Source organism: Dreissena polymorpha, chromosome 14 (genome assembly GCF_020536995.1).
Source record: "Dreissena polymorpha isolate Duluth1 chromosome 14, UMN_Dpol_1.0, whole genome shotgun sequence".
Taxonomy (NCBI): Eukaryota; Metazoa; Mollusca; class Bivalvia; order Myida; family Dreissenidae; genus Dreissena; species Dreissena polymorpha.
The window spans coordinates 49828437-49854141 of record NC_068368.1 but is presented as its reverse complement, the minus strand read 5'-3'; the positions used below and the strand labels follow the sequence as shown (position 1 = coordinate 49854141).

Here is a 25705-nt window from a genome sequence, read left to right as displayed (position 1 = left end):
TATTATTTTATTATTGTTTTGTATGCGTTGTTCTGTATTGTATCGGCTATCGATCACTTTCCTTAATATTAGACTGCCAAAAGTTAGCAATAATTTATCACATGCTAAAGTTTCTGGACTTTCATTCTGTCTATAATAATCTTCTTTCAGAATGCAGTTTATTTATATTAGTAAATGTTTGTTACATAGATGTATTGACAAACAGTCAACGAGATTGTGGGTATTGTATCATCGATGATCCCAACCTAATACAACTTAAAAGTTTAATACATCGTTTAAGTTTACGCTTTTGATTTGAATTATTCTGTATTGCCTCCCATATGACTTTTGATTAAAAGTTTTAAATCAGTCGCGTTCTGGAAAACTGGGCTTAATGCATGTGCGGCGTAAAGTTTCGTCCCAGATTAGCCTGTGCAGTCCGATCAGGCTAGCCAGGGACGACACTTTCCGCTTTAATTGGACTTTGCTAAGAAGAGACTTCATGTAAGCGAAAAATGTCATAAAACCGGAAAGTGTCGTCCATGATTAGCCTGTGCGGATTGCACAGGCTAATCTGGGACGACACTTTACGCTCATGCATTATGCCCAGTTTTCTTAGAACACGACTCAAATATATTCGGTTGATTGAAAAATGATCATACTTATAATGCGTCTGAAGTTTCATAATTGATATATTAAGTGCTGGGTGCAAACTTATCGACTGGTCGCAGGACATCTCTGTATCGAATGGAATGATTCGGTCTTGTCTTTGCCAGTGTACGTGAATAACTGTGGTCATGCGGAGGACTTTGTGGATAAAGGCGGAATCATCTCTCCAGAGGACCATGCGGAGTCGATCGTTCACTCCAAGCTTCTAATGTCTTCTAAATCGCACGAGTGTTGGCGTTAAACACCCTGTCGCTTCTTAGCCTCCATCAATATGATGAGGATATTTAAAAACAGCTTACCGATCATTGAGTCAACTATTATAAAATTGACTCTATATACATTACAATGACAAATTATTTTTAACATAAATTCACTAAAAATCGAGTGATTGATAGATGTAAAATCAAATTAGTGTGTTTAACGGACAACGTAATCACTTTAATTGAAAAGAAGATTGTGTGTGTAAGAGCAACGTCAATCCAGATGTTATTTAATTTCTCGAATACAACACAATCTGTTCTGATCTAGGATTATTCACATCCGTACAGAAATGATTCTCTATCTTTTTCTGAGTTGAAATCTACATTTAGGTTTGCCATCCAGGGGCGTAGCTGCTATTAGGCACAGCAGGCCCGGGCCTACACTTTTTTTTTGAAACATGAACAAAATAAAAATGCTTCAACTTCGAAAAACGTATTAAAATGTTGATCCTGGGGGAGGGGGGTCAGGTGTTAGAAATCTGCATTTCATATTGACATAATCCTCAGACAATGGATTCTTGACGTGTTCAAAGGACATATCTTCCAATTATCAACTCTACTTCTTTCTATGTGCATAGATTCTAGCTCGCTTCTTTTCACGCGACTTGCTGTAACAAGTTAACATAGATCTACATGTAGATATAATCGTCTCCCTTTCAATACTACAGTAAGTTGTAATCGATTATCGTTGGATTCCGAATGATGTTTATGACCGCGGAAATTTAAAATGGGGCACTTGCGCCCGTATCCAGATCGATTGACGGACTATGTTACACAAAAGGCAGCATACCCGGCTATACACCGTGTACTAGCAATCCTGCTCACAATGCCAGCTACGTCAGCCTCGAGTGAGCGTTCCTTCAGTTCTATGCGACGTATCAAATCGTACATGAGAAGCACCATGTCTGGTGAAATGATGTCTGATTTAGGACTCTACACATTCACAGAGAAACGGATGTTTCGATCGATAAAATCATCAACACATTTGACTCGGTTACGTGTAGAAATATTGAGTTCATGTAATTGATGCACTTGTTAGAACAATTGGTGTAATAGATCGACTATAAGTAAGTTTTACACTTATAAACGTTACGGTGCCGATAAAGACATGCAGACAGTATTATTGGAAAGAATTCCCATGGTTTGACTTGTGAATAAGTGGAGTGTTACACTTTTAAATGTTTCTCTGTTACATATTGTTTTAAAATTTAGTTCTCTGGTATAAAGATAATACAGTAAAATTTAGTTCTCTGACATTGAGATAAAACAGTAAAATATCAAAGAAAAACAGGCCAAAGTCTTATATTTTCTTATCTTATTATTTGTCTAGATAATTATGCTTTAAATCTTACCGCAGGCGTTATAGGATTAAAAAAATTTCCGGGGGACTGGGGAAAGGACCTCCGTTGTTATGTATCATAAATATCCGGGCCTACAGCTAAAACAATGCTAGCTACGCCCCTGCCATTTGTTTTATTTAATTACTGTTCATTCAGCGGGATTGATGGATATTAATGGGAGTAATAAAACTGAATTAAAGATAGAATGACATTTTATTATTGGCATGTCCTTTATACCGGATTGCAGCGATATACTTTTCTGTGATAATGTCTTTCTCAATTTGAGTAAATATATTAATCACGACATAATCTATTGCCATGGAAACGAATTCCAAAATAACATTGTCGTCTTTAAAACCAGGAGTTTTTCCTACAAAATAGTTACTATATTCGAGTATTTTTGGGTTCATGCAATAAATGGTAATTACAAAATAATTCTATGTTAGATAAAATTAATATTTTTTTCAATTTTCAACGAATCTACTAATACATTATTATTTTTTCAATTCGATGCAAGTCTACCAACAAGCTATTAACAACAACTACCGCTCTATTACATTCGTATATACAAAGAACTCAAAGCTTGGTTAATTGACGATCATCAACGAAAGATCGGAAATGATTTACAAAAATAGTGATTGCCCTGCAATATTTTTCCTTTATAAATAATTGCGTGCATGTGTGTCATATTACATTTTAACATCATCGAATATCTCGCTCAAGTTTTTAGATAGATTCGTTGTATTCTCAATAAAGTATACAAATAAAATTCACCGTATTCATTACATGACATTATATTAAGCTTGATGAAATCGAATCAAACTTGCATCAAATCATGCACTGTATTAGTTTGATACAATAAATTGCAACAGTTTTATCACTTCAGTCATTCTTATTGCTGAAAAACATGCAAAAGAGTAATCAAATAATCAAAGCGCTGAAGGCTTTGCATATGTTGGATATAGTGTAAAACAGGGTACCTTAGTAACGAAATTGGTGTAAACCAATGTTAAGTGTTCAAACCAAAAGTGCGTTCGCCTTTTGGTCAACAACACAGTGCTTTGAAGTGGTTGTAAATATTTTAAAGCAAAACGAACTTTTGTTTTGATTATTAGATCTGCATTTCGATTATCACACCATCACAAGTATCGTCATCGTCATCATAATCATCGTCTATGTCATCATTCGACAGTATTATCATCATCAAAATTCCCATCATCATTATTTATCTCAACATCAGATTAATCCACCATTGTCAGCTCCTGTCATAACCATAATCATCTTCACCGTAAGAAGTAACATCAACATAAAAACATGATGGTGATAACGCTTATTAGGAAGATTAAATATTGTTTGCGAATCGTAGCACATAATAGCGGCGATGGTAGTAGACAGTGGTACTTTTTTTCGATGATGTATTTGATTTTTTTGCTCCCAAATACTTTAAAACTTAAAACTTAATGCTGTCAAATTGTCAATATTATACTAACCTAGGTTCAAGCCATATAGCTCTATAGGAAAAATTAACTAAATTGTATTTATTTCTTTAATTATTTTTTAAGAAACCTTCAATTGGAATTTTTTTGGCAGCAATTGGGAAATTTTTTAGTGTTTTTTTCCAATTGGGAACGTGCCTTTTTCCGGTACTTTATAAAGAAGGAAACCAATCGCTGAGCCGAAGTTGAGATTGTGAAGATGTTAGCAGGTGATCATGAGTTACAAAACCATAATATAAGCAATAGTCTGAATAACACATATTACTTATTAAAGAAGCAAACGCAGTTGATAATATTCGTAAACAAGTTTTATATTCTTTTAAATCCCATACTATCAGGATACATGTAGTTTCAGACAAGTAATATTGACAAATATTCATCTCGTTTGATTCCATTTGTGGTCCGCTTTATCAATATATTATCAATATATTATTTAATCTTCTTTGATCAGACCGAACGTTTTGTCAGTCACACAAACATAAGCAAATTAGAGTTAATCAACAAGGCTGTAATGAGTCATATTTATTCTGAACCAACACGAACTGGAAAAGGAATCTTAAACAAACGTCTCGTCATTCATTCGCAATTGAACATTCTGAGCGATAAATGATTTGTTACGCTAAGATTGTAAACTGACCATATAATAAGCTTGGTTTGTATGAGTATTCCTTAAAATACTCACCTATGTTGCAACATATGTACTTCCGAACAGTAAGAAGAATTTTACGAGATTCTTGTGTGTTACATACTTTACGTGATCTGATAAACACTTTCACTAAATACATGCTATTGGGTGTCGCAAATACGCCACTAGCAATGTGCAACGTTTGCTTTTATGAACCTTCATATGGCCGTGCTCGGTCAAAAGGGGGTTTAATGCATGAGCGTAAAGTGTGTCCCCGCACAGGCTAATCGGGGACGCACTTTCCGCTTTAATGGTATTTTTCGTTTACCGAAAGTCTCTTCTCAGCAAAAATCTACTTTAGGCGCAAAGTGTCGTCCGTGATTGGCATGTGCGGACTGGGACGACACTTTAAGCACATTACTTAAACCCACTTTTTACAGAGCACGGCTCATATATCTCCACATATCAACCGATTATGAGCTGCTTCATGCGAAAGTAAGCATCTTGCCATATGTGGTCATCGCAGCTCTAAATCAGCCTGTGCAGACGCACAGTTTGGGTCGGACCCTGTTCGCTATAGTCACGCAAGGGTTTGTGGTCTCTTGTCTGGTCCGGGTGAACTAACAACGAAAACATGAGGTTTAATAAAAAGACGAAATGAAATGCAACCTTTGAGTATATGCTCATGTAATTAAACATACGCAACTTTGAAAATAGTATTTTAGATAAAGGTTATTATATACCGGTTCGCATTTTTCCTGTTATATCAAAGTTATTTGAAAGAGCCATCAACACTTAGATATCTGACTTTTTTAATGTACATTTTCATGCTTCCCTGTCAGCCTTTAGACCTGGATATGGATGACTGTCCATGCTGCTTAGGGTAATAGAAGACTGGAAAAGAGATCTTGATGAAAATAAATATGTAGCAGCAATCTTGACGGACCTGTCAAAAGCATTTGACTGCCTCCCTCATTAATTGCTGCTTCTAAAGCTTGAAGCCTATAGTGTCACAGGAAGTGCCCTTGAACTTATAAACAGTTATTTATCAAACAGAAAACAATGTGTAAAGTTAAATGATATTAAACGTTCATTTTAAAACGTTCATTTAAAAACCTATATAAGGGCGTTCCTCATGGATCTATTCTGGGGCCCGTCCATTTTAATATCTTTATTAATGACATTTTTCATTTTGTACAAAATAGCAATCTTTACAATTACTCAGATTACAATACCCTTTCTTTCTCTGATAAAAAATTGGATACAGTAAAACATACATTAGAAAATGATAGCATGGCATTAATTCAATGGTTCTCGGATAACAAAATGGAAGCAAACCCTTATAAATTTCAAGCAATATCACTTGATTCTAATATTTCTTTTAATTTGGATGGCTCTGAAATTAAGTGTGACGCGGGAAGTCAAACTATTGGGTGTCACCATAGACTTCAGGCTTAACTTAGATACTCATATTTCCAATATTTCTAGACAAGCATCAAGACAATTAAATGTGTTAAGAAGACTAGTGAATAACTATGTAAATTAGACAAGATAAAGATACATTATTCTTTTATTATGTCAAATTTTAATTATTGTCCGTCAACATGGCATTTGTGTGGCAAAGTCAACACTCAAAAAATTAAGAAAATACAAGAGCGTGCACTTCGTTTCATCTACTCAGATTATACTTCTACCTATTGTGAACTATTATCCAAATCTAAATTACCATCTTTGAATGTGCGTCGCTTAAGATCTATAGCTTTAGAATCTTTCAAAATAATAAATAAAGACACACCTTCATGCTTATATGACTTGTTAACTATTAAACATACTTTATATTCTTTCAGATACTCCAATACTGCTGTTATACCTAAGGTAAGGACTTCAAGATACGGCATCAGCTCTTTCCGCTTCAGCGCGGCCAAGCTTTGGAATTCTCTACCGCAAAACTTCAAAGACCAATCTAATTACAATTGCTTCCAAAGTTTGGTCAGCGCATGGAGTGGAGAGAGTTGCGCTTGTTCTTGCTGTTCCGCAGCTACGTATCCTTATTTATTTAGTTGTAGTTGTGTGCATGTAGTTTTATTTGTACTGCTCTTCATTTATATTTGCTTGCATTTCTCTTGTGTTCGTCAACTTGCTTTGTTTTTATGTGTAGTTATCATCCCTTTTCCAGTCCCTATTACCCTAAGAGCGTGAGTCCCTTTTGCTTTTGCTTTAATTATGTTTTCCATAATTTGTGTGCATGTAATTGCTGCTTTTCACGTTTAAACTTTGAAATATATTCCAATTATGTCTTACACTTGCGAGGAGGTTGCTAATCAGTTCTTTCCAAATCTGATTTAGGGGATATGTGTTTTAAGCCATTTATTACTTGTCGCACTTTTGTGCTTATTTTCCTTTTTAAATTTGTTATGTATTCCATTTAATTGCAGTTTTTATACATAGGTCAAGATCAGCAACTTCCCCATATATTTTAATAAAACTTATTATTTCTTCAAATTTTATTTGTGATGTTTGTAGTCTGCCAGTTCTTTTAATTTTTCCCTTGTATGCATATATTTGTTTTCACATACCTCATGTCTTAACAGTCTATAGGATTGATTATGTATCATTTAATGCTGATGTTTGTTTTATATATGCATGCCATTTCTTGTTATAATTGTAAATGTCGGTTAATAGTTATTCATTGCTAATGTTTCTTTGTTACACATGTACAGACCTAAAATAATTTTTTTTTTTTTATTTGATTTAAACTTAAATGTTAACACATGTTTGAAATGTAATTACTGTATCCATATTATCCAACTTAGCCATAAACGAATGTATATTTTTTTGTTCTTGCCTTCGTGAAGGCTATGAGGACGCTTCGTCAACGTTGTCCCTAATTATGAGCAAAACTCGATACTCTTGTTTTATTTGCCTTATTATGCCAAGCAAAGCGCCGTCATATTGGGATGTGATAACATCGATAAGCAGAAAAGGAAAATCCAATACTGAACAAGCAGCCACCGCTATTTTGGGATGACCCACGGTCGATCACATGGCCACGAGCGTAACTGTACTCAATCAACCTAGTTTGTACTGGAAATCATTAGTGCATGGTAAAGGAGCTAATAACAAGTTCGGAAAAAGTTTCATCATTTATTTAGTTTTGCATTTAAGTATGCCAGTATCGTATTTGGTGTTTTTTATTGATCCTTTATACTCACTAATTATTCAGTAATGTTTAGATGTACGCAGCTTTGAACTATTATTTTAAATTATACAGTGGCAGCTTGAACGGAGCTAAATTATCGGGAAAAGGCTTTTGTCGCATTGTCATATTGTCAAGCGCACAGTTGATGGAGTTAATTCAACCCAGATTTAATAAATCTAGTGTAATATACCATGTGCATCATTGTTCCAAATACAATAATCGAGATATAAAATCAATCGTGAGAGAATTTCTCTAACATTGTTAACAATCAGTGGATGTTTCTGGCAAATGAGTGCTTTCGCGTCTCTATGTGTTTTTAATACTAAATTAATCCTAAACGTAAAATTTACACAGACTTCGATGAAATTTTCCTTGTCTTCAACACAGGAACATTGAGATTTGTGTTCGCATGTGATGCATGAAAACTCATAACGCAAGTGATTCAACACTAGTGCGTGTAAGTGAACGTTAACTTTTCTTTGATCATGATAAATGTGTTCTTTGCGAGTAATTAGCGTCCGCTTTTTGTGGTGTGTCTTTCTGGCTGTTGTCACGTAATCAAATAGACATGGAAACGTATTTACAGGGCCGAAATATATCATAAAACACAAACGTTGAAATTGCTTAACCGAGTTGATGAATGATAATTTATAACAAATAATTTAGTACGGACTTTGTTGACCTTGATACGATAATTGAGTTTCTAATCAAGCAATACAAATAAATGAAAAATGTTCACATGCAAATGCGCTTTTGAAGTTCGTAGATTGCAATCGACACACGAAAATAATAATTGCTTCACTTGTACCTTATTGAAGCTTCACATTTCTGCATAGAAGGCGGAAAGAAGAGGTTTTGGAAATACATGGTAGATGTGTCAAACTAGTGGAAGCAAGACCACACTATTGCGGAACCATTTCAAAAATAGATTGTCTATCTGTTCTAAGGGCAGACGGAACGAGTGTGCAGATATTAGCTTTGAATTATTAATGGCGCAATGAGAATCTCGCATATGCCTCACGGAACCCATGCTTGTCTCGCGTGCCAACACTGGCAATGACAAACGGGACATCTCCATAGCGGTCGACCAGAATGTGTTGTTCTGCATTTACTGTGATATACTGTAATGGTTGTCCTTAAATATAAAGCACAAATTATTACAAACAATTTTTATCAATTTGGAATGTTGTTTCTTGCTATATCATTTGAAATCATAAAGGAATAACTATAGTTCATTACCTTTCTTCAAGTAAAAAAGTGTTGGGACAACTCATGTACAATGGATAAATCGTCATCAAAACCGTCGTTCTTCACATTCTCGCCTCTCAAGTCCAACTTGAAGAGTTCGTCGGCAAAGGCAAAGTCTCTCTGTTGGCAGAAATCCGTCAAGGAGGAGAATGCCAACTGGACGACAGTTGATCGCTCTGAGCTCACCCCCACACCGGAAGAGGCTCGGAGGAACCGGATGTCGCGGCGGCGATGCTCGGTTCCCTGTGCCATGCCCCTGGCCGTGGATATGCAGTCCCGAAAGCCGTCATTGAAGTCAATACAAATTATGAAACTCGGCAGCAATGAGGTACCGTCGGTAAGTCATTTAAGACTCATCATCATTTGGGCCTCAAGCGCTAAACTTATTTAACATGAATGTCGTCCGAGTGAATTCACGCCTATGGCTTTTTAATAAAATTAAACAAATGAGCGAGACAAAGTCGCGTGGGCTAATGGGAAAACGAGGACGTTTAATTTAAGTATAATTAGTTATATTGCGGAAAATTTTAATTGATGGCGTTTTACATTCGTTATAAAACTAACAACATCCACTGCGCCATAGTTAATGTGTTTTCTGATTACTTATTGCGGATGTGAAAAGTGTTTTCCCAGATTAGACTGTGCCGTCCGCACAGGTACGACACTTTCCGCCTAAACTTTACTTTTTGCTAAGAAGAGACTTTCGTGAAACGAAACATATCATAAAACTGGGAAGTGTCGTACCTGATGGATAATTTTGGACGACTCTTTACGCACATGCATTAAACCCCCGTTTCACAGCTAACACGTTTTCTGATCATTTATTGTGAAGAATACATATGTTGATTTGAGTCAAACAAATATATGATATTTGTTGATGACAGTTTAAGATCATTTGTTATTTCACGAGTGATCATGGAAAATATATTTTCACAGTGGCGCAGCCACGAGTGAAAATATTATTTTTCTATGATCATGAGCTTACACTGACATGAACAAATTGTCTGTTTCTTTTATGCCCCTTTTTCAAGAAAAGAATTAACAGCTGTTTCCCTTTCGCCGAAAAGTTACCATTTCTGCAGTGGTGTGCCTTAATACATTTCAATACATAAAATGACGTCATCGTACCAGCGAAATTCAGCGAAATTCTCCAGTTAACTCTTTTACAATGTAATTACACGGTGAAAAAAAGCATAAAATAAAAAGAAAATGTGTTCGATTCGATGAAAAATCGTTTTTAATTCACTCATGATCATAAAAAGTATATTTTAATCTTGAAGTAAATCTTGATATGATAATCTAAAAATAGAAAAAGTAGTTCCGAAAATTTGATTATTTTCACTGCTGTTATTTCACTGCAAAAATGTCATATTTTATCATTAGATATGAAAGAAATACAATTCTATACGTCAATATACACAATACCTTAGCTTTAATATTGTTGAAATTAACTTAGGTTCGACAATAAATATATAAGCGTTTCATTAAATGCCATTGCCTTTGCATATATAAAATTAATTGAATCGATGATTGCGTACTTATATCAAAATTATGTATGAGCTTTCCCGGTAACGCCACGCGAAATAGTCCTAACAATTAAATGCAAAAGAAAAGTTACAAAACAATTTGAAACGTCTTAATTAAAATTTAAATAGCATCCCAAATGTTAAACGCGTGCGTACAACACATAAGGTTTTTTTTTAAACTAAAATTATGGTTTAACCAAAGCAAAAGACCAACATTAAAGATTCAATACAGCCATTTTTAACTTACAAAATGCGTACCCCATACGTAAAACATGATGCAGCATTTATCCACGCCGATTGTGTGAATCGTAATCTTTAAACAACCATTCTTCAACTGTTCTTTTGACACACGTTTTTTAATAACTGACATATAAAAGTGAAACATCCCCTGGCTTATGCCCTAATCGCCAATTGTTTAGTATGGATTGAAACAACTTTTTTTTTCATCTAGTTTTGTTTCGTTCAACGATTTAAAATCTACACGCGGCATACACGTTACATACGTTCATCGCCATCCTCAATTCGCCATTCCATTTTAAAAGAGTCGATGATAGCAGGCAATTTAACACTCTTGTATGACACTGTTTTTAATCTGTACATTGTTCAACCAATATAAATATAACATAAATAAAGTCCTTTTAATACATTTGATTTATTAATATCCCCAATTCTCAATAATTCTGTGACAACCAATCTTGTAGGATTATACGGAGAACTAGGTAGAATCCCGATGCATGAACACAGACAGATTATTATGTTCCGATATTCGGAAAAACAATAGTTTTAAATGAAAGCAGTATTCTAAAACAGTTTTATCTCCCACTGAAAAACGACGCCGACAACGGAATCAATTATATTAAAAACAATTGGGCGTCACAAATAGCAGAAATGTTAGAACAATTAGGGTTAGCAAAGTTATGGATTAATCAAGAACGCATTACTATATCATAAGAAAGCAAAATTAAGTAGCATTAATCAATCTGGCAGACTTAGCACATGTTGTATGTTTTAAACCAAATTTGAATTTGAACCATATTTGCACATAATCAGACAAAATTAATATAGAATAGCACTTAGCAAATTCAGGCTATCATCGCATAATCTAGAAATTGAACAAGGACGTTACTATAATAAAAGAGAACAGAAAGAAAATGCAAAACATGTTGTACCAATTTAATAGAAAACGAATATCATTTCATGCTAACATGCCAATTATAATCACATCTAAGAAGAAAACACTTCAGATCATATTATTGCAGATAACCAACATTAACCAAATTTAAAGCGCTCATGTCAACTAAAAATAAATATGAAATACTTCAAATTGCAAAATATACTTACGATGCAAGTAGACTAAGAGAAAAATCATAAGCATTTAACTTACGCATAAATATACTTATTATTGCTTCAAACGTCACGGAAAATTGAATTAATGACTTAACTAATTGTCTGTATATATGCACATTATTCAACTTTTCTCATCGATAACATACACCATTTCATTTGTTAGATGTGTATGTGAAATACTAGCTTTACTATGTAACTATGTTAATATATATATGTACATATTTCAACTTTTTTATCGATAACATGCACCATTCTATTTATTGGTTGTGTATGTGAAATATTGGTTTTACTTTGTTAATAGTAAAAATAGTTTTCTCATTATGAGCATGCGCTATTGTAATTTTGTAATATTTATATATCTATATAGTTTTCTCATTATGCCAAAAGCGATTTCGTTATATTATGTTCATGTATGCGAATATGTAAAGACCATCAAGCACTAACATTACATAAACAATCTTTGACCTGTTATACTAATATCTTTCTTCCTCCTTATTCAACTATCAATCACAGCAATCTTTACCTGAAGAATTACCATTCACTTTATCAAATTGTAGGCTAGAAGCTTATTTGTAGCTCAATTGCCGAAATAAATGTTGATGTTGTTGTTGTTGTTGTATATTAAATTATATGAACTGAATGAATGATGCAATCCAACGACTGAATGTCAGCTGGCAAGCACGTGCATTTTGACGATTGGCTTTGCATGCAGTTAAAAGAATAAAAGCGCAGTCTTGGATTAATTACTAAAGTTTAATATTCATATACGGTAAATATATTTAAATGCAGTCATGTAATACACGTATTGATTGAAAATTAATAACAGATGAATGCGAAGTTTATACAGTATAACAATTTTAATAGTCTTAAATTCTTGACTTCATTTAACTTTTATTCGTTAATGAAAGGCAAAAAGTCCGCTATGTACATGATGTATCAATCTAAATACTGGTATGCATGTAAAGCATAAGTTTACACGACACCCAGAGTTTATTTTTATAAAATCTTTAAGGTTGATGATAAATTAAATTAAAACCAAAATGTAGTATTAATGATTATAGCTGAAACAATATAATCTGGAGCGGTTACTTGCGTGAGGATTATGCCTGACGCAAGTCGAAAACTGCAATCGATAAAATTGAATGCAAAAAGAATAAATACCCAACATAATGAACAATTAGTAAATCTAATATTTTTATAATTGTGGCATGCAAATTTCTGGTAATACATTTTTTTAAAGCATTTAGGATAATTTTAATAACGAAAACCACTGGTTTACGTCGGCTAGTGCTTATAACTGTCTATGCTACATGTATCGCATCATTCAATACATGGTTTATGTTATATTTAAGTTATTAGTTCACACACTAGAAGGGTGACTAAGAAAGGTTCTTATACAACCGTTACCGGCTATATTCGTTTTCATGTGAAATGTATTTATTGACAAGCCGATTATGCTGTGCGATTCAGAAGGCAAGATCCACATAATTGTTTAATTGTCTGTAATAGTCTTTTTCACACAAAATAATCATTTACATAAAATTGTATTCAGGTTCGTGTTTATTTATCCGTTGTATTGCTTGTATCCATTTAAAGCAGGCACTCTGTTCGGTTAATATCCATCTAATGTTATGTGTTTTTCTTATTTCTGACGGTCTACTAGTTGGGACTTCCTTTTGGTGCATAAGTTTTGGTATAAGCATATTGTAAATTGCCTTTCAATCAGTAATTTATTTTAAACCGAAAATATGGTTATAAAAAATTTAGGTTAAAAAAAGACAAATATTGCACTAAATATTAGGCCTTATCCATCAGTATTCCGTGTTACAATTGATAACGATCTTATATCATATTGATTTCTTTTCATCAAAAATAATATATCTGCGAACGAACGAGTGTTTCATCTTATTTATGAATTGATATCCATCAATTGTTTGGCTGCAAAACCAATTTGGTAAACAACACCTTTTAAATATATCTAGCAAGGTTAAAACAAGATTTCAAATTTTAAAAAACACAGCCGTTGCTTCTTGGGGAAAACTTTCAAAAAGAATTCCATTTTATTGCTGAATGTCGCATTCAACTATTGTTTGATATAAATGCCCTAAGGCGTTATGTAAAATACAAATATGTTTTCAGCAGAAAATATTAACGAACAGATTTACTTTTAAATAATGAATTAATTTGAGTGCACAAACGTCAAAAACTCATTCTCATGGTGCAGGATCACTTTTTGGGGTTCTTCTTTTTAACTTTAATAGATTTAACACGACGGTAAGCGGTGCTTTATTTCATATAACTTTTTTTTAAAGTTTTCTAAAGAATTTCAACTAATGCGCAAAAGGCAGATTTTTATGCTGCTTATGGCAATGTGAAATACATCATAATTACTTTTTTAATAAGCATGTGTTCTTGTAAAAAAATCATTTTACTGCATACATTGTATACGGTTAATGGCCGGTAAAGTTTCCCGCAACGTAAAACTTCGGCACCGATTTCAGACGTATTCAATGATTTATTCTTATACCTTAAGATATCGGCATAAACTGCAAGAAAAACTGTCTTTTATGCACTATATGTTTCTTCAAATATATTTCAATAACTTGCGCTATGTGCAAAAATAAAGTTCCAAACGGTGCGATTACATTCTGTCTAGCCCGTGTGTAAATCCCTGTAAACCCCGTTGATTCTGCACCCTGATTCATATACGGACGGATGTAGGAATAATAAGACACGAACATTTATATTAAATGTACACAAAACACACATACGCATTACGCTATCGTTCTTAACAATAAGCTCTTAATAATAAGCGCTTAGACAAAACTTAATAGAACATATATACGAATTATTCTTCTGTAAGTAATGCCGTCACGTTCTGGGCGGTTGTCATTCGTCAATGACGTCACTTTCCCCGGCCTTTACTATAGATCATTGTTATTATTAAACCTGTCATTTCGTAAACCCAGATGCGATTTACAGGACTAATCATATTCCACGTATCTGTTTTCATACGGAACACCCCGTCTCTCTCCTGTTAAATATTGGTATATCATAGGTATAACACCTAGCATACCATCGCAAACACACAGCATACAATCACATACACACACCATACTATGCAAGAACACAGGTTTCTATTATAAGCACATCTCGTTTGATTTAAACGCACATCATTTCAATGAACCTCACAACATACCATTTCAAAAACAGCGTACCATCACGAACACCTAGCATACCATGACAAACACAAAGCATACAATGGCAAACACACAGCATATCATCACAAACACACAGCACAACATCACAAACACACATCCACCCATTACAAGCAAATATCATATGATTTAAACCCACATCATTTCAATGAAACCTCCGATATATCAATAGTCAACAGGAGACAGACGAGGTGTTCCATATTTTTATCTAATCCAGCTTAAGTTTGATTTCATTGTCTGGCACAGACAAGACATGTTGGTAACACGATTGCATGTTCATTTTAACACGATTTATCCGGAGTGAATGGATCGTTCGCATTAGAGAGTTTTAGTATAAGCCATTAACTTCCTTCTCAATTATGTCAAGCTTCATACAATGTCATAGTAATTGATTCATAATCATCGCAGCTTTTTACTCAGTTTGTAATTTTGATTTATATTGATTTATATCACGTGGTCTAATTAATCATATCCATGTTTGTTTTATGATGCATGTTTATTTGATAAAATACATATTGCTAAACTAAGCTTCGCGATTCATTATTCCAATTACCAATACAATACAGGGCCGAACGCAGGATTTTTTTTAACTAGGTGGGGGGGGGGTGGCCAACCAGTTAGTGTGCGTGAGGGGTCACCCACCCTCTTTTTTAACATTTGACAATTTTAAAGCTGAACTTTAATTCATAAAAAAAACTTATTTTTAATCTAAATTTATGGAATATTACAAGTAAGTCAGCATCTATCTGAAGTCAATCTATCTGAAGTCTAAGCTTTACACATTGGCATGAAGTTCACACCACTGTTTAAATTTTTGATTTCGGAAATGTATTATATTTAATGTAGAAGGAAGGCGATAAGAAAACATTAAAAAAAGAAAACATAGCGCTAAAGTATAATACATTTATGTACATGCAGTTGTGTAGTGAAAATAACTATTGCAATATTTTCACTCGCAGTTTTTTTATGTTTTCGAGCCGACAATGACCAATCGAGCATTTTAAAGGCAGAATTTCATTTGTGTTTGTCTTTTTGTAAAAGTAAATTCGAATAATATTCTTAAATTATTTTACAGATTATTGATCATGTTGTATTTGTTTAAAGCCTTCAAACTCGATATCTTCAACAGAAGAAAATGAACTGACAGAGGAACAGAGAAAAGGTAATTGAAACTTAGAGAAAAAGGTAAATTAACACTGAGCAAAGGTAACTAAAACTCATAGAAAATGTAACTGCAATTTGGAGAGAAGGGATCCAAAGCTCAGAGAAATGATACCCTACAACACAGAAAAAAAAGTAAAAGAAAATGAAACACTGTAACTATTATAATAAATCGTTAATGTCTATACTTTTTAACTTGTAAGACGATTTTGTTAAATATTAATACGAACACAAAACTGTTACATTTAAAAAAAACACTGGAACTATTTGTTACAAAGTATACAGCACCAGGTCAATTTGGCACGAAGCGATAGTTTTAAAAGCTAATGCTGGAAATTAATGCTTTTACTTTGTTCCGGATCATTTTATTGATAACTCATCACGTCTATATACAACACAATCTTATAGCAAGCCAAATGAAATACGGTATGATATCCCCACATTTAAACGGTTAATATCTTAAGACCAACTCAGCACAGCATATACGTATTTAAATACGATATTTTCACAAACAGAACGTCTATTGAGTTAGTGGTAAAGAAACTTATTTTTTAATGGAAATAAATATATTCTCGACCTATTTATCAGATATACACACATCTTAAATATTGAATTAATGTTATTTCTGTAGTGGTAACACACATGTTTAATAGCGTCCCTAAGGTCCTTAAATCATGTTGTTATTTACTCGTTTCATTTTTACATGCTTCAAGTGCCATATTGAATCTCGAACGATGCGATTGTTCTGCATTATCCATGAATTAGCTTTCACTCTGATCCTTAAAATAGAATCCAGGAGTGAACACTAATTATTTTTAATGGTTTAAAGGCTCTCCCCAGAGATACATTATTGTGTTTTTTTTAAATTATTTCTCTCTTTTTCTTAAGCAACGTTTTTTCACCCTTTCTAGAGAGAACCATTCTGGCGAATAATAAACATAAATTTACAAAAAAAACATGAGTTTTTGTTTACGATGGCTAAATACCATGAAAGACGAACACACGTCCGACGAAGACAAAAACAATTTAAGGAATATTTAAAAACGAAATATTACATTTACTTACAAAAAAAAACAATTAAGGTGTTTTTAATCTAAATTTGTTGTCTGGGGCTAACCTATTCATTTTAGTATTATGTTTTAAAAACGCGTATTTTACAGGCAGCTTTTCAGGTTGAAGATATTTTATTAAAGTATTTTTGTATACAATTATTCGGTCAAACTGTAAATCATTTTGAAAAAGTACAAAAACTTCTTTGTAGAAGATAAATGGTAAAATTAAATTACTTTAGCATACACCACATACCAAACCTGTAAATGAATGCAGTTAAGCCACATCACACTTGTGCTTACAGAACTCAGAAAGGCATTTGTGATGTTCGAAAAAGGAGGAAAAAATAAAATGGCTGCCAGAGACCTTGGGGCCTTGCTTCGGTGTCTGGGATGGAACCCTTCAGAGCGTGAACTTGAGGAGGCAAAACACGAGCTCGTCGTCAGCTGTAAGTTTTGTCTTTTACAATCAATATAAAACAAAGACACCGATTACTCTGCCCACTGTTCACGTAAGATGGTGACTCGACAGCCGTTTAAAGCCAACCAAAATTGTAAGCACATATGCGCATTAGGAGCAATTAAATCATGCATCAATTGTGATAACAGCAGGTCTTTATCAGCATATGTGTTCTCTCTAAATATATACTATTTGGATCAATTTTAATAGAATGGTGATAGTATCGCTCTTACAATCGCACTTTAAACCAACGCATTGTTAAATGGTAGCTCGTGCGGCGTTCTTCTGATTCTAGCCCTCAAGTAGCATGTATGTTCATTAACTTTACAAATGCAATTATATTACCAGTCTATTTCGCGTGAGTATTCATGTTCGCCATGCAAACAACAAATTATGGTCGAGTATCAGAATACTGTCTCACGCTTAAACTACAATAGGATTATCTTAACAAAAAAGGGTTGCATATTGTCAAACGGAAAAAAGCCATTTCAGCCGTCATCATTCAATGCCCATGGTCTCTACTAGGGTGTGGGTTAATTTGTGAATGCGTTTTCTCTACTAGGTTGTGGGTTTATTTGTGAATGCGTTGTCTCTACTAGGGTGTAGATTTATGTGTGAATGCGTTGTCTCTACTTGGTTGTGGGTTTATGTGTGAATGCTTCGTCTCTACTAGGGTGTGGGTTTATGTGTGAATGCGTTTTCTCTACTTGGGTGTGGGTTTATGTGTCAATGCGTTGTCTCTACTAGGGTGTGGGTTTATGTGTGAATGCGTTGTCTCTACTTGGGTGTGGATTTATGTGTGAATGCGTTGTCGCTACTTGGGTGTGGATTTATGTGTGAATGCGTTGTCTCTACTATGGTGCGGGTTCATGTGTGAATGCGTTGTCTCTACTAGGGTGTGGGTTTATGTGTGAATTCGTTGTCTCTACCTGGGTGTGAGTTTATGTGTGAATGCGTTGTCTCTACTAGGGTGTGGGTTTACGTGTGAATGCGTTGTCTCTACTAGGGTGTGGGTTTATGTGTGAATGCGTTGTCTCTACTTGGTTGTGGGTTTATGTGTGAATGCGTGCTCTTCTTGGGTGTGGGTCTTTGTGTGAATGCGTTGTCGAAAATATGTCTCTTGGCTACGGACTTGATTGCTTCCAGTTTAAGCATAAAATGAAACACAACACAATTAAAGGTTAGTTTGATGCTACAACGTTTCCGTTTTGTAGAATAATGAAATCATTCTGGCAATGCTTTTTTTTTTGTTTGCCTGCGACAACGAAATGATACACTGGCGATTTGAATTAACCAACAGACCGTCTGCATAATCCATACCAATTGTTTATTATTTCTCACAGAGGCCAGGGAATCGCCTTTATTACATTTTCGTTGTTCTTAATCTAATCTTTCAATAAAAACTTGATGAAAAAATCGACGAGATACTTCTAAGATCATTAAGAACGGATTAGAGTTTGCCAGACAGAATTGGTTGATCTCTCTCTTGTTGAACTAAGTCCTCGGTTTTACAGGCGAACGGAATCTGATTTATTCGACAGGAAACAAACTTAACATGGTTCTACGAATTAAGATTAGGTAGGTAATAAAATATTAATTGTAAAGCAAATTGCTTTTGGCCGTTTTGGTGGAAATCTTATCGCAATCCTGGACATATCTCACCTTGTGGAGACCTTATTCGGTTATTTCTATCTCAAGAACGCTGTACTTGTTCAATGAAAGGGCAACATAGTAGTTCACCAAGTTCTTTTCAACAGCTATTTCATGTCCTGAAATGACAACGAACACATGTAGATTGGCAAAGTTCACATAATTTATGTTGTATATTCCAGGAATAGTTTTACTTTGAGAATATATCAAACGACCAACCAGCATGGTATTTAAGGCAAACACATGTAAGCCGTGCTGTGTAAAAAAATTTTTAATGCATGTACAGTCCGCACAGGCTAATCGGGACGACACTTCCCGCTTTTATGATTTTTTTCTCTAAAAAGAAAATTTTCAATTAATAATAATCCAGTTTAGATTGGAAAGTGTCGTCTCTGATTAGCCTGTGCGAACTACACAGGCTTTTACAGAGCACGGCTCATATAATTGTTAAAATCGTGATTCAGGAGCATGTTGGCTCCATACATACAATATCATATGATTCTTGAAATGTTATATTTAATGTAGATCTAAATTAATATGGATATCACGTTAGTGATTTGACAGTTATAATATATATATATATATATGAAGTATAGGATATGTTTTTATGCGTATTATTTATTTGCATAATTTCAACAACAGAACAAACAAAATAAAATCAAGAAGGGTCGATCGGCCGGTATAATTGAAAGCACGCAATGTTAAAAGTGTTTGGAGCGAATAAGGCTCACAATTCTTACAAATGATTACATAAAATGCACAGTGGAGAAATGCAAAAATACGTTTTCCTCCAGTTATCTTATCATTACAATTTTTTTGCCCTTGAGCATATCTCACAAGCTCTTTATTAGTCGAGCAATATATGATTTCAGCGCGTGGTTCTGTGACGTTCGCGGAGATTGAGCGCTACATGGCGCGGCGGGGAGGCATACTGTACGGCTGCCAGGATAAAGAGGATATCCAAGAGGCGTTCCAGGTAATCACGACCGGCTCGCATCCTGAGTTTAGACAGAATATTTGGAAAACATTCCCCCCCCCCCCAAAAAAAAAACAAAAAAAAACACACGAAAATACTCATTACGAAGCCACACACAGTCACGCTCATCCAAACGAAACGTGCTCATGGTTTGCTATTGGACGACAGTAATGTCCGTCGTCCGCCCGCGCGTGTGTGTGTGTGCGTGACGTTCATCCTTCGGTCAATAGTTCTTCAAAGGACATCTTATTATCTTTCAACCTTTGGTCAGAATGTTCTTTGTTTAGTCATGTATGAATATTGTTAAAACGATTTCGGTTCGTGGAATAATAAGGTAAAAACGGGACTTTACATTAAACTAAAACTTAGAAAATCTTCTGCTTTAAAATCACAGCTCCTAGAGGAGCTTTTTATATTAGAAGGGGTCTTAAGTATTACACAACTTAGCTACACTTTTTCAGGTGGGCGTTTTAGAATCACCAGGGTCCTTTATGTTGATATAATTAACTACCTGACAAACACGCACACGTGGCTTCTTGCTAGGGTTTTTCAACGATGTTTCCTCAGCCATAACAAGTGACAATCGATATGGTTATGACGTTGCTAGCATTTACCACCAAAATATATATCCAAAATTGCTTATGTCAATAACATATGACAAGTTCTCATTTTCAATTGAGCTTTCACTCTTCTCTTATTAGTCGAACATAAACCACTCCCTAGGGGCCTCATTATAAGGTCTCCTGTTAACTACGCAACTGCAAACGCACTCAAGAAAAGCTGTCATGACTTAACATGCTTGCAGGTTCTGGACGGAGATGGGGACGGGAAGATCTCCATACGGGACTTCCGGTACTTTATGACCACCATGGGTGAAAAGATGACAGACGAGGAGGTAGAGGACATGCTTCAGTCCGTCTACAAGCGGAAACACACAAACTTCGACAGCATCGAGTTCCATGGTGAGAACTTCCGTTTCCATTTCATGCGCAATAACTTTGAATTCACAGATAGTAATGTGCTTAAAGGGACCTTTTCACAGATGTTGACAGATATCGAAGTTTGTTAATAAAATGCTATATTGATAAATGTAAACACTGGATCTTAAAAGCTCCAGTAAAATCAAGAACCACTGAATCCTGGGGTAAAAGTCTATCGCTTAGGCCACTCGGCCATCCGTGCTTATGCAATGAGTGATGAACTTTATACTTTATTTAAGCAATCCTCGTTGTATCACAAAATATAACGACAACATCAAAACTCTTCAAAATATTCAATCGTTTCGCGCTGCAACGCATTATAATTTTCAGTAATTTTCAACTTACCATGTACATGTTTCAACTTACCATGTCCATGTTTCATTTACAGATATTATTGAAGGCCTGAACGAAACCACGTTAGAAGATCCTCAAAACGACACATTATTAAAACAGAACGCGTCGAAATAACGATGATAGTTTTCGATAATATCACACTTTCCACATAGCACCTTTGTTATAAAAAGCACAACCGAACAAATTGTGTGAGTTAAAAATATAGTTATATATTTTTCATCGAATCCGCTGTTTTCGTTTGTTCCCAATTATTCGTGCCATAAACGAAATATTTTATAACAACAACGAATGGTCATAATTCCATCTAGAATGTATTTTAATTTGTGATAAGACGGTTGAAATATTTGACGATTAATTTCGATCTCATGCGAAAAACATGTGACTCCTATTTAAGATTCCATACATGCTACATGAATAGTGTCAGTAAGAAGGAGTAGGTCAATCGCACAACATACGATAGCAAGAAGAACACATTATATGACGAACGTACTCAATCAGATGAAGCAGTGATCACGTGTATGCATCACTAAGGAATATTTAAGACCAATATACGTATCGATAACGATGACTCAAATTATAACAATGTCCGGTATTAAAAGGAAGATGCTTAGATCGAATACTTTTTTCATCAACTGCAGTAAGCGAGTAATATTTGTTACCTTAAAGTCCGTGCATATTGGAACATAGTGACAAATGGTAGAGAAATAGAAAAATGTCTCGAAGAGAATACTGTGATCATGAAAATTTCTATGATCGAGAAAAGAATGGAATTCGTAAAACATATTTAGCAGACTATTTGCAGCGAAGCAAACACAGTAAAATGCAATCGCTTTGTTCATTGTTGTGCTGTTGTTTCTTTGAATATCTGGAAGTGTTTGTTTCGATGTATTCGTTTCGATTAAGAAATAAGTTGCAAGGCCACCCTGATTGATGTGATTGGAATTTGAGGAACAATTTGCAAGGAACGTCGTTACATGGCAACGAATAGATTGGAAAATGATAAGCACATGTTTTCGCATGCATGAATGTATCTTTAATAAAGCATACACGATAAGTGTACACGATTTGGCGTTTAGAAACGTGCACTTTGCTCAAAACTTCACCCAATATTATCACTTACAGATTTAGTACCATCATTAGCAGTTACACCGTTTACCCAGTTTTGCCTAGCGTCGAGAAAACAGGCCTTGCCAAACAGCAAAGACCCAGATGAGACGCCGCATGCAGGGTCTACGCTGTGTGCTTAAAGGAATTTCTGTAAGAAATATTCTAAAAATATAAATAAATATAGTAGACATCCCTAATTTTGAAAACAAATTGCTTCAATTTAGAAGGATGGGAGAGTCCACTAGGCATAAATGGTTTAATGTCTTCCCTAGCTTTTGCAGCATTATTGACATCGAAGTCTTCATCTGTATCTTTCGCATCCTCACCCTCACTGGTAGCAGTGGTCTAATGGTAGGACGCTGGCTGAGGGATCGAGAGGTCCCGGGTTCGAATCCCGCCCTTACCACTGGAATTTCCTTGAGCAAAAATTTATCCCACATCTGCTCCTCTCCACCCATGTGTATAAATGGGTACCTGTGAGGGAAACAAGCCAATGTGCCGTGCGTCAATATGTTAACGGACGACTTATGACCCAGTGATCAGGGGAACATGTAAAGCGCCTTTGAAGGCACATCTCGAGTATGAAAAGGGAACTAAATAAATGTGGTATAAAAAATAAATAAACACTGCACACATCTTAGAATGTACATGCAATATTAGCATGAACAGTATTGTCATGTTCACACATTCGTTTGCAAAAAAATCATTTCAGAATGTCATTATGACGGTAATCATCATTGTCAACATAACAATCAGTGATAGGTTCAATGTGACAACTCAGTAACTGGATTAGAAATTAATCTGAAAATGTAAAAAAATATTTTTGGGAAAGTTGAATCATTGCTTTTAAATAGTAAGTTAAATTCTTCACATATTGTTTAAATTATGATTGTTATCATTGGGGGCTTACGAATTTAGTGATCATAACACGATTCATATATAATGTCAAGGATTAGATTATTGTTGTTTTTAAAATACGTTCGATAAAGTATATATTGACGCATGTTTGACATTTGTTATTTAAATTTATAACTATTTAAGGTTGGCTATATTACACAAGAACTTTGAAATGTATATCATATTTTGGCATATACTCAATTCCACTCGGGACTGACTTTTACAAAATGAAACTCCTTAAACTGAAAAAAGCATGCAATGCTTGCCAAATATAACTACGATGTTTCTACAAAGGGGGAACTGTCTTAAATGAGACATAAAATACATTAATGCATGCCAAGATGTTACTAGACATTGCGATGAATTGTATCTACATTGAACTCGTTGTCAGGATATATTTTTGTTTTTTGTTAATTGGTTTGAACATTATTTATGATGAAACGTGAAGCACTTAAGTGTGCAAACTCTAACATTCCATTTAACCATATACCTATATCAAGAAATCTATCGCACATAAAATGGTCTCAAACAGTAGTTTGATGTAACTATAGCGACCGGCCTTATGAGTGTGCGCCGACCCTATTATTTGTTTGGTATTCCAGGTTGAGAATTTTTTTGCTTAAATCGATCATATTGGCTTTGGCTAAATTAACAATTGATTGTTCGGTATCTTATGCTGCAGTCGATGCTATTTGATGAATAAACATTAACTTAACTTAAATGAACATAAGAAAGATGTTATGTATTGATTGCGTTTGGCAAATTAACCAAACAGATTAAGCAGACCTTACTTTCCTATTTTATTTTTTTTTTGGGGGGGGGGGGATATTAATGGAACGTTTCTAGCGCAATATATATTAACAGAAGTACATATTTGAAGTTATGTACCAAGCTTTCAAAACAATTTGTTATTTTATGTAAACAATCGATTATGTCATTGTTTATGATTTTGTTTTTGATAATGTGTAAATAGACTATTCAGATGTTATTTCACTTACTTTTTACATATTAAGTAGTTTTCAAATAAAATCATCAGCACATATGTATTGTTTTGCTTATATATACAACACACACCGTGCAGCATTCAGTAATGAGCGGCACGTGCTGTGTCAATGCAAATCTCTCATTTCGCAAATATATATCTTAAAAAAAGACAATATCACACGAGCTATAGTTTGTATGATATTAAGTAAATACTCGCTTTTCTTTAAAGGTTAATTAAACATGATATATGTGAGAAAATAATTTCCGCAAAGATATGATACAGAGTATCAATTAGTTCGCTCAAATGTAGCTTCTTTTAATATTGTCCAATTAATTGAAAAAAAGTACTTTCATTTAAATATATTGCGATTGTAAACATTAACTGTAGATGTAATCAAGAAAAAGGATATTTGATTCGTCCTACAGGAAACAATTTCTGTCCTTTCAACGTTATTAATGATTTAATTAAACGTTAATGTTTTATTTTTTAATTTCACAACTCGTGAGTCCATTTTTATAGAAGATGAAAGTCTTTCAACACCACAACCCGGAAAAAAATTTAAAGTTATATCGTTACTACGTAATTGATCAATACCTAATTGCACTGACTGTATACAATACATTCGATTTAATAAGTAAGTAAGTAAGTAAGTAAGTAAGTAAGTAAGTAAGTAAGTTGTTTATTATCGTGACATGTGCAATATAACAAAACATCATATTAATATATATACAAATATGCTTTGCAACCGACCCGATGGGACTATAAGTCACCAAAACAGAATAGTAAGTAAGAATATTTCAAATTATGTACAATAGCACCACATACACGGGTGCATATGAATAATATATAACGAATATGAATATGAACGAAAAATTGTGGACAGGATATATATATTGAATATTTAAATTATTGAAAGGATGGCCTTGATCAATGACTTTTTCTGAGATTGTTTTTTATCACAAACTCGATGATGACATTGTTTTAAAAATACAATTAAGGCAGTCCCTTATTTTGTTTAAAAAAATACAATTAAGGCATTCTCTTATATCGTAGGATGTGACTTTTATATACAGATCTTGACGTTTGTATATACTGTGTATTGGTATCGTCGATTTGACTAGCAATTACTTTCTCTTACTTTGGTTAAGGATAGATTCATCGATCATATTTTAGGCGCAA

General features: G+C 34.3%; 2 protein-coding genes across 2 annotated transcripts in view; both read left to right on the top strand.

The window, feature by feature from the left end:
• The window catches only part of LOC127857357 (caltractin-like), a 68271-nt gene extending 67382 nt beyond the window's left edge, over positions 1 to 889 (top strand). The window contains exon 6 of the mRNA XM_052393757.1: positions 756 to 889. Coding sequence (XP_052249717.1) covers positions 756 to 889 — 134 coding nt within the window. The remainder of the gene's footprint in view (positions 1 to 755) is intronic.
• Positions 890 to 8847: 7958 nt separating this feature from the next.
• On the top strand, positions 8848 to 21651 carry LOC127857356 (uncharacterized). The gene is made up of 6 exons (XM_052393756.1): positions 8848 to 9153; positions 16012 to 16069; positions 17423 to 17566; positions 20100 to 20203; positions 21009 to 21165; positions 21572 to 21651. The coding sequence occupies exons 1-6, from the start codon at positions 8848 to 8850 to the stop codon at positions 21649 to 21651; spliced, it is 849 nt and encodes a 282-aa protein (XP_052249716.1).
• The last annotated feature ends 4054 nt before the right edge of the window (positions 21652 to 25705 follow it).

Coding starts and splice junctions, on each gene's coding strand:
- LOC127857356 (XM_052393756.1), top strand. CDS start 8,848: ATGGATAAATCGTCATCAAAACCGTCGTTCTTCACATTCTCGCCTCTC. Junction 9,154..16,011: donor GCAGCAATGAGGTACCGTCG/GTAAGTCATTTA, acceptor ATTTGTTTAAAG/CCTTCAAACTCGATATCTTC. Junction 20,204..21,008: donor ATATCCAAGAGGCGTTCCAG/GTAATCACGACC, acceptor ACATGCTTGCAG/GTTCTGGACGGAGATGGGGA.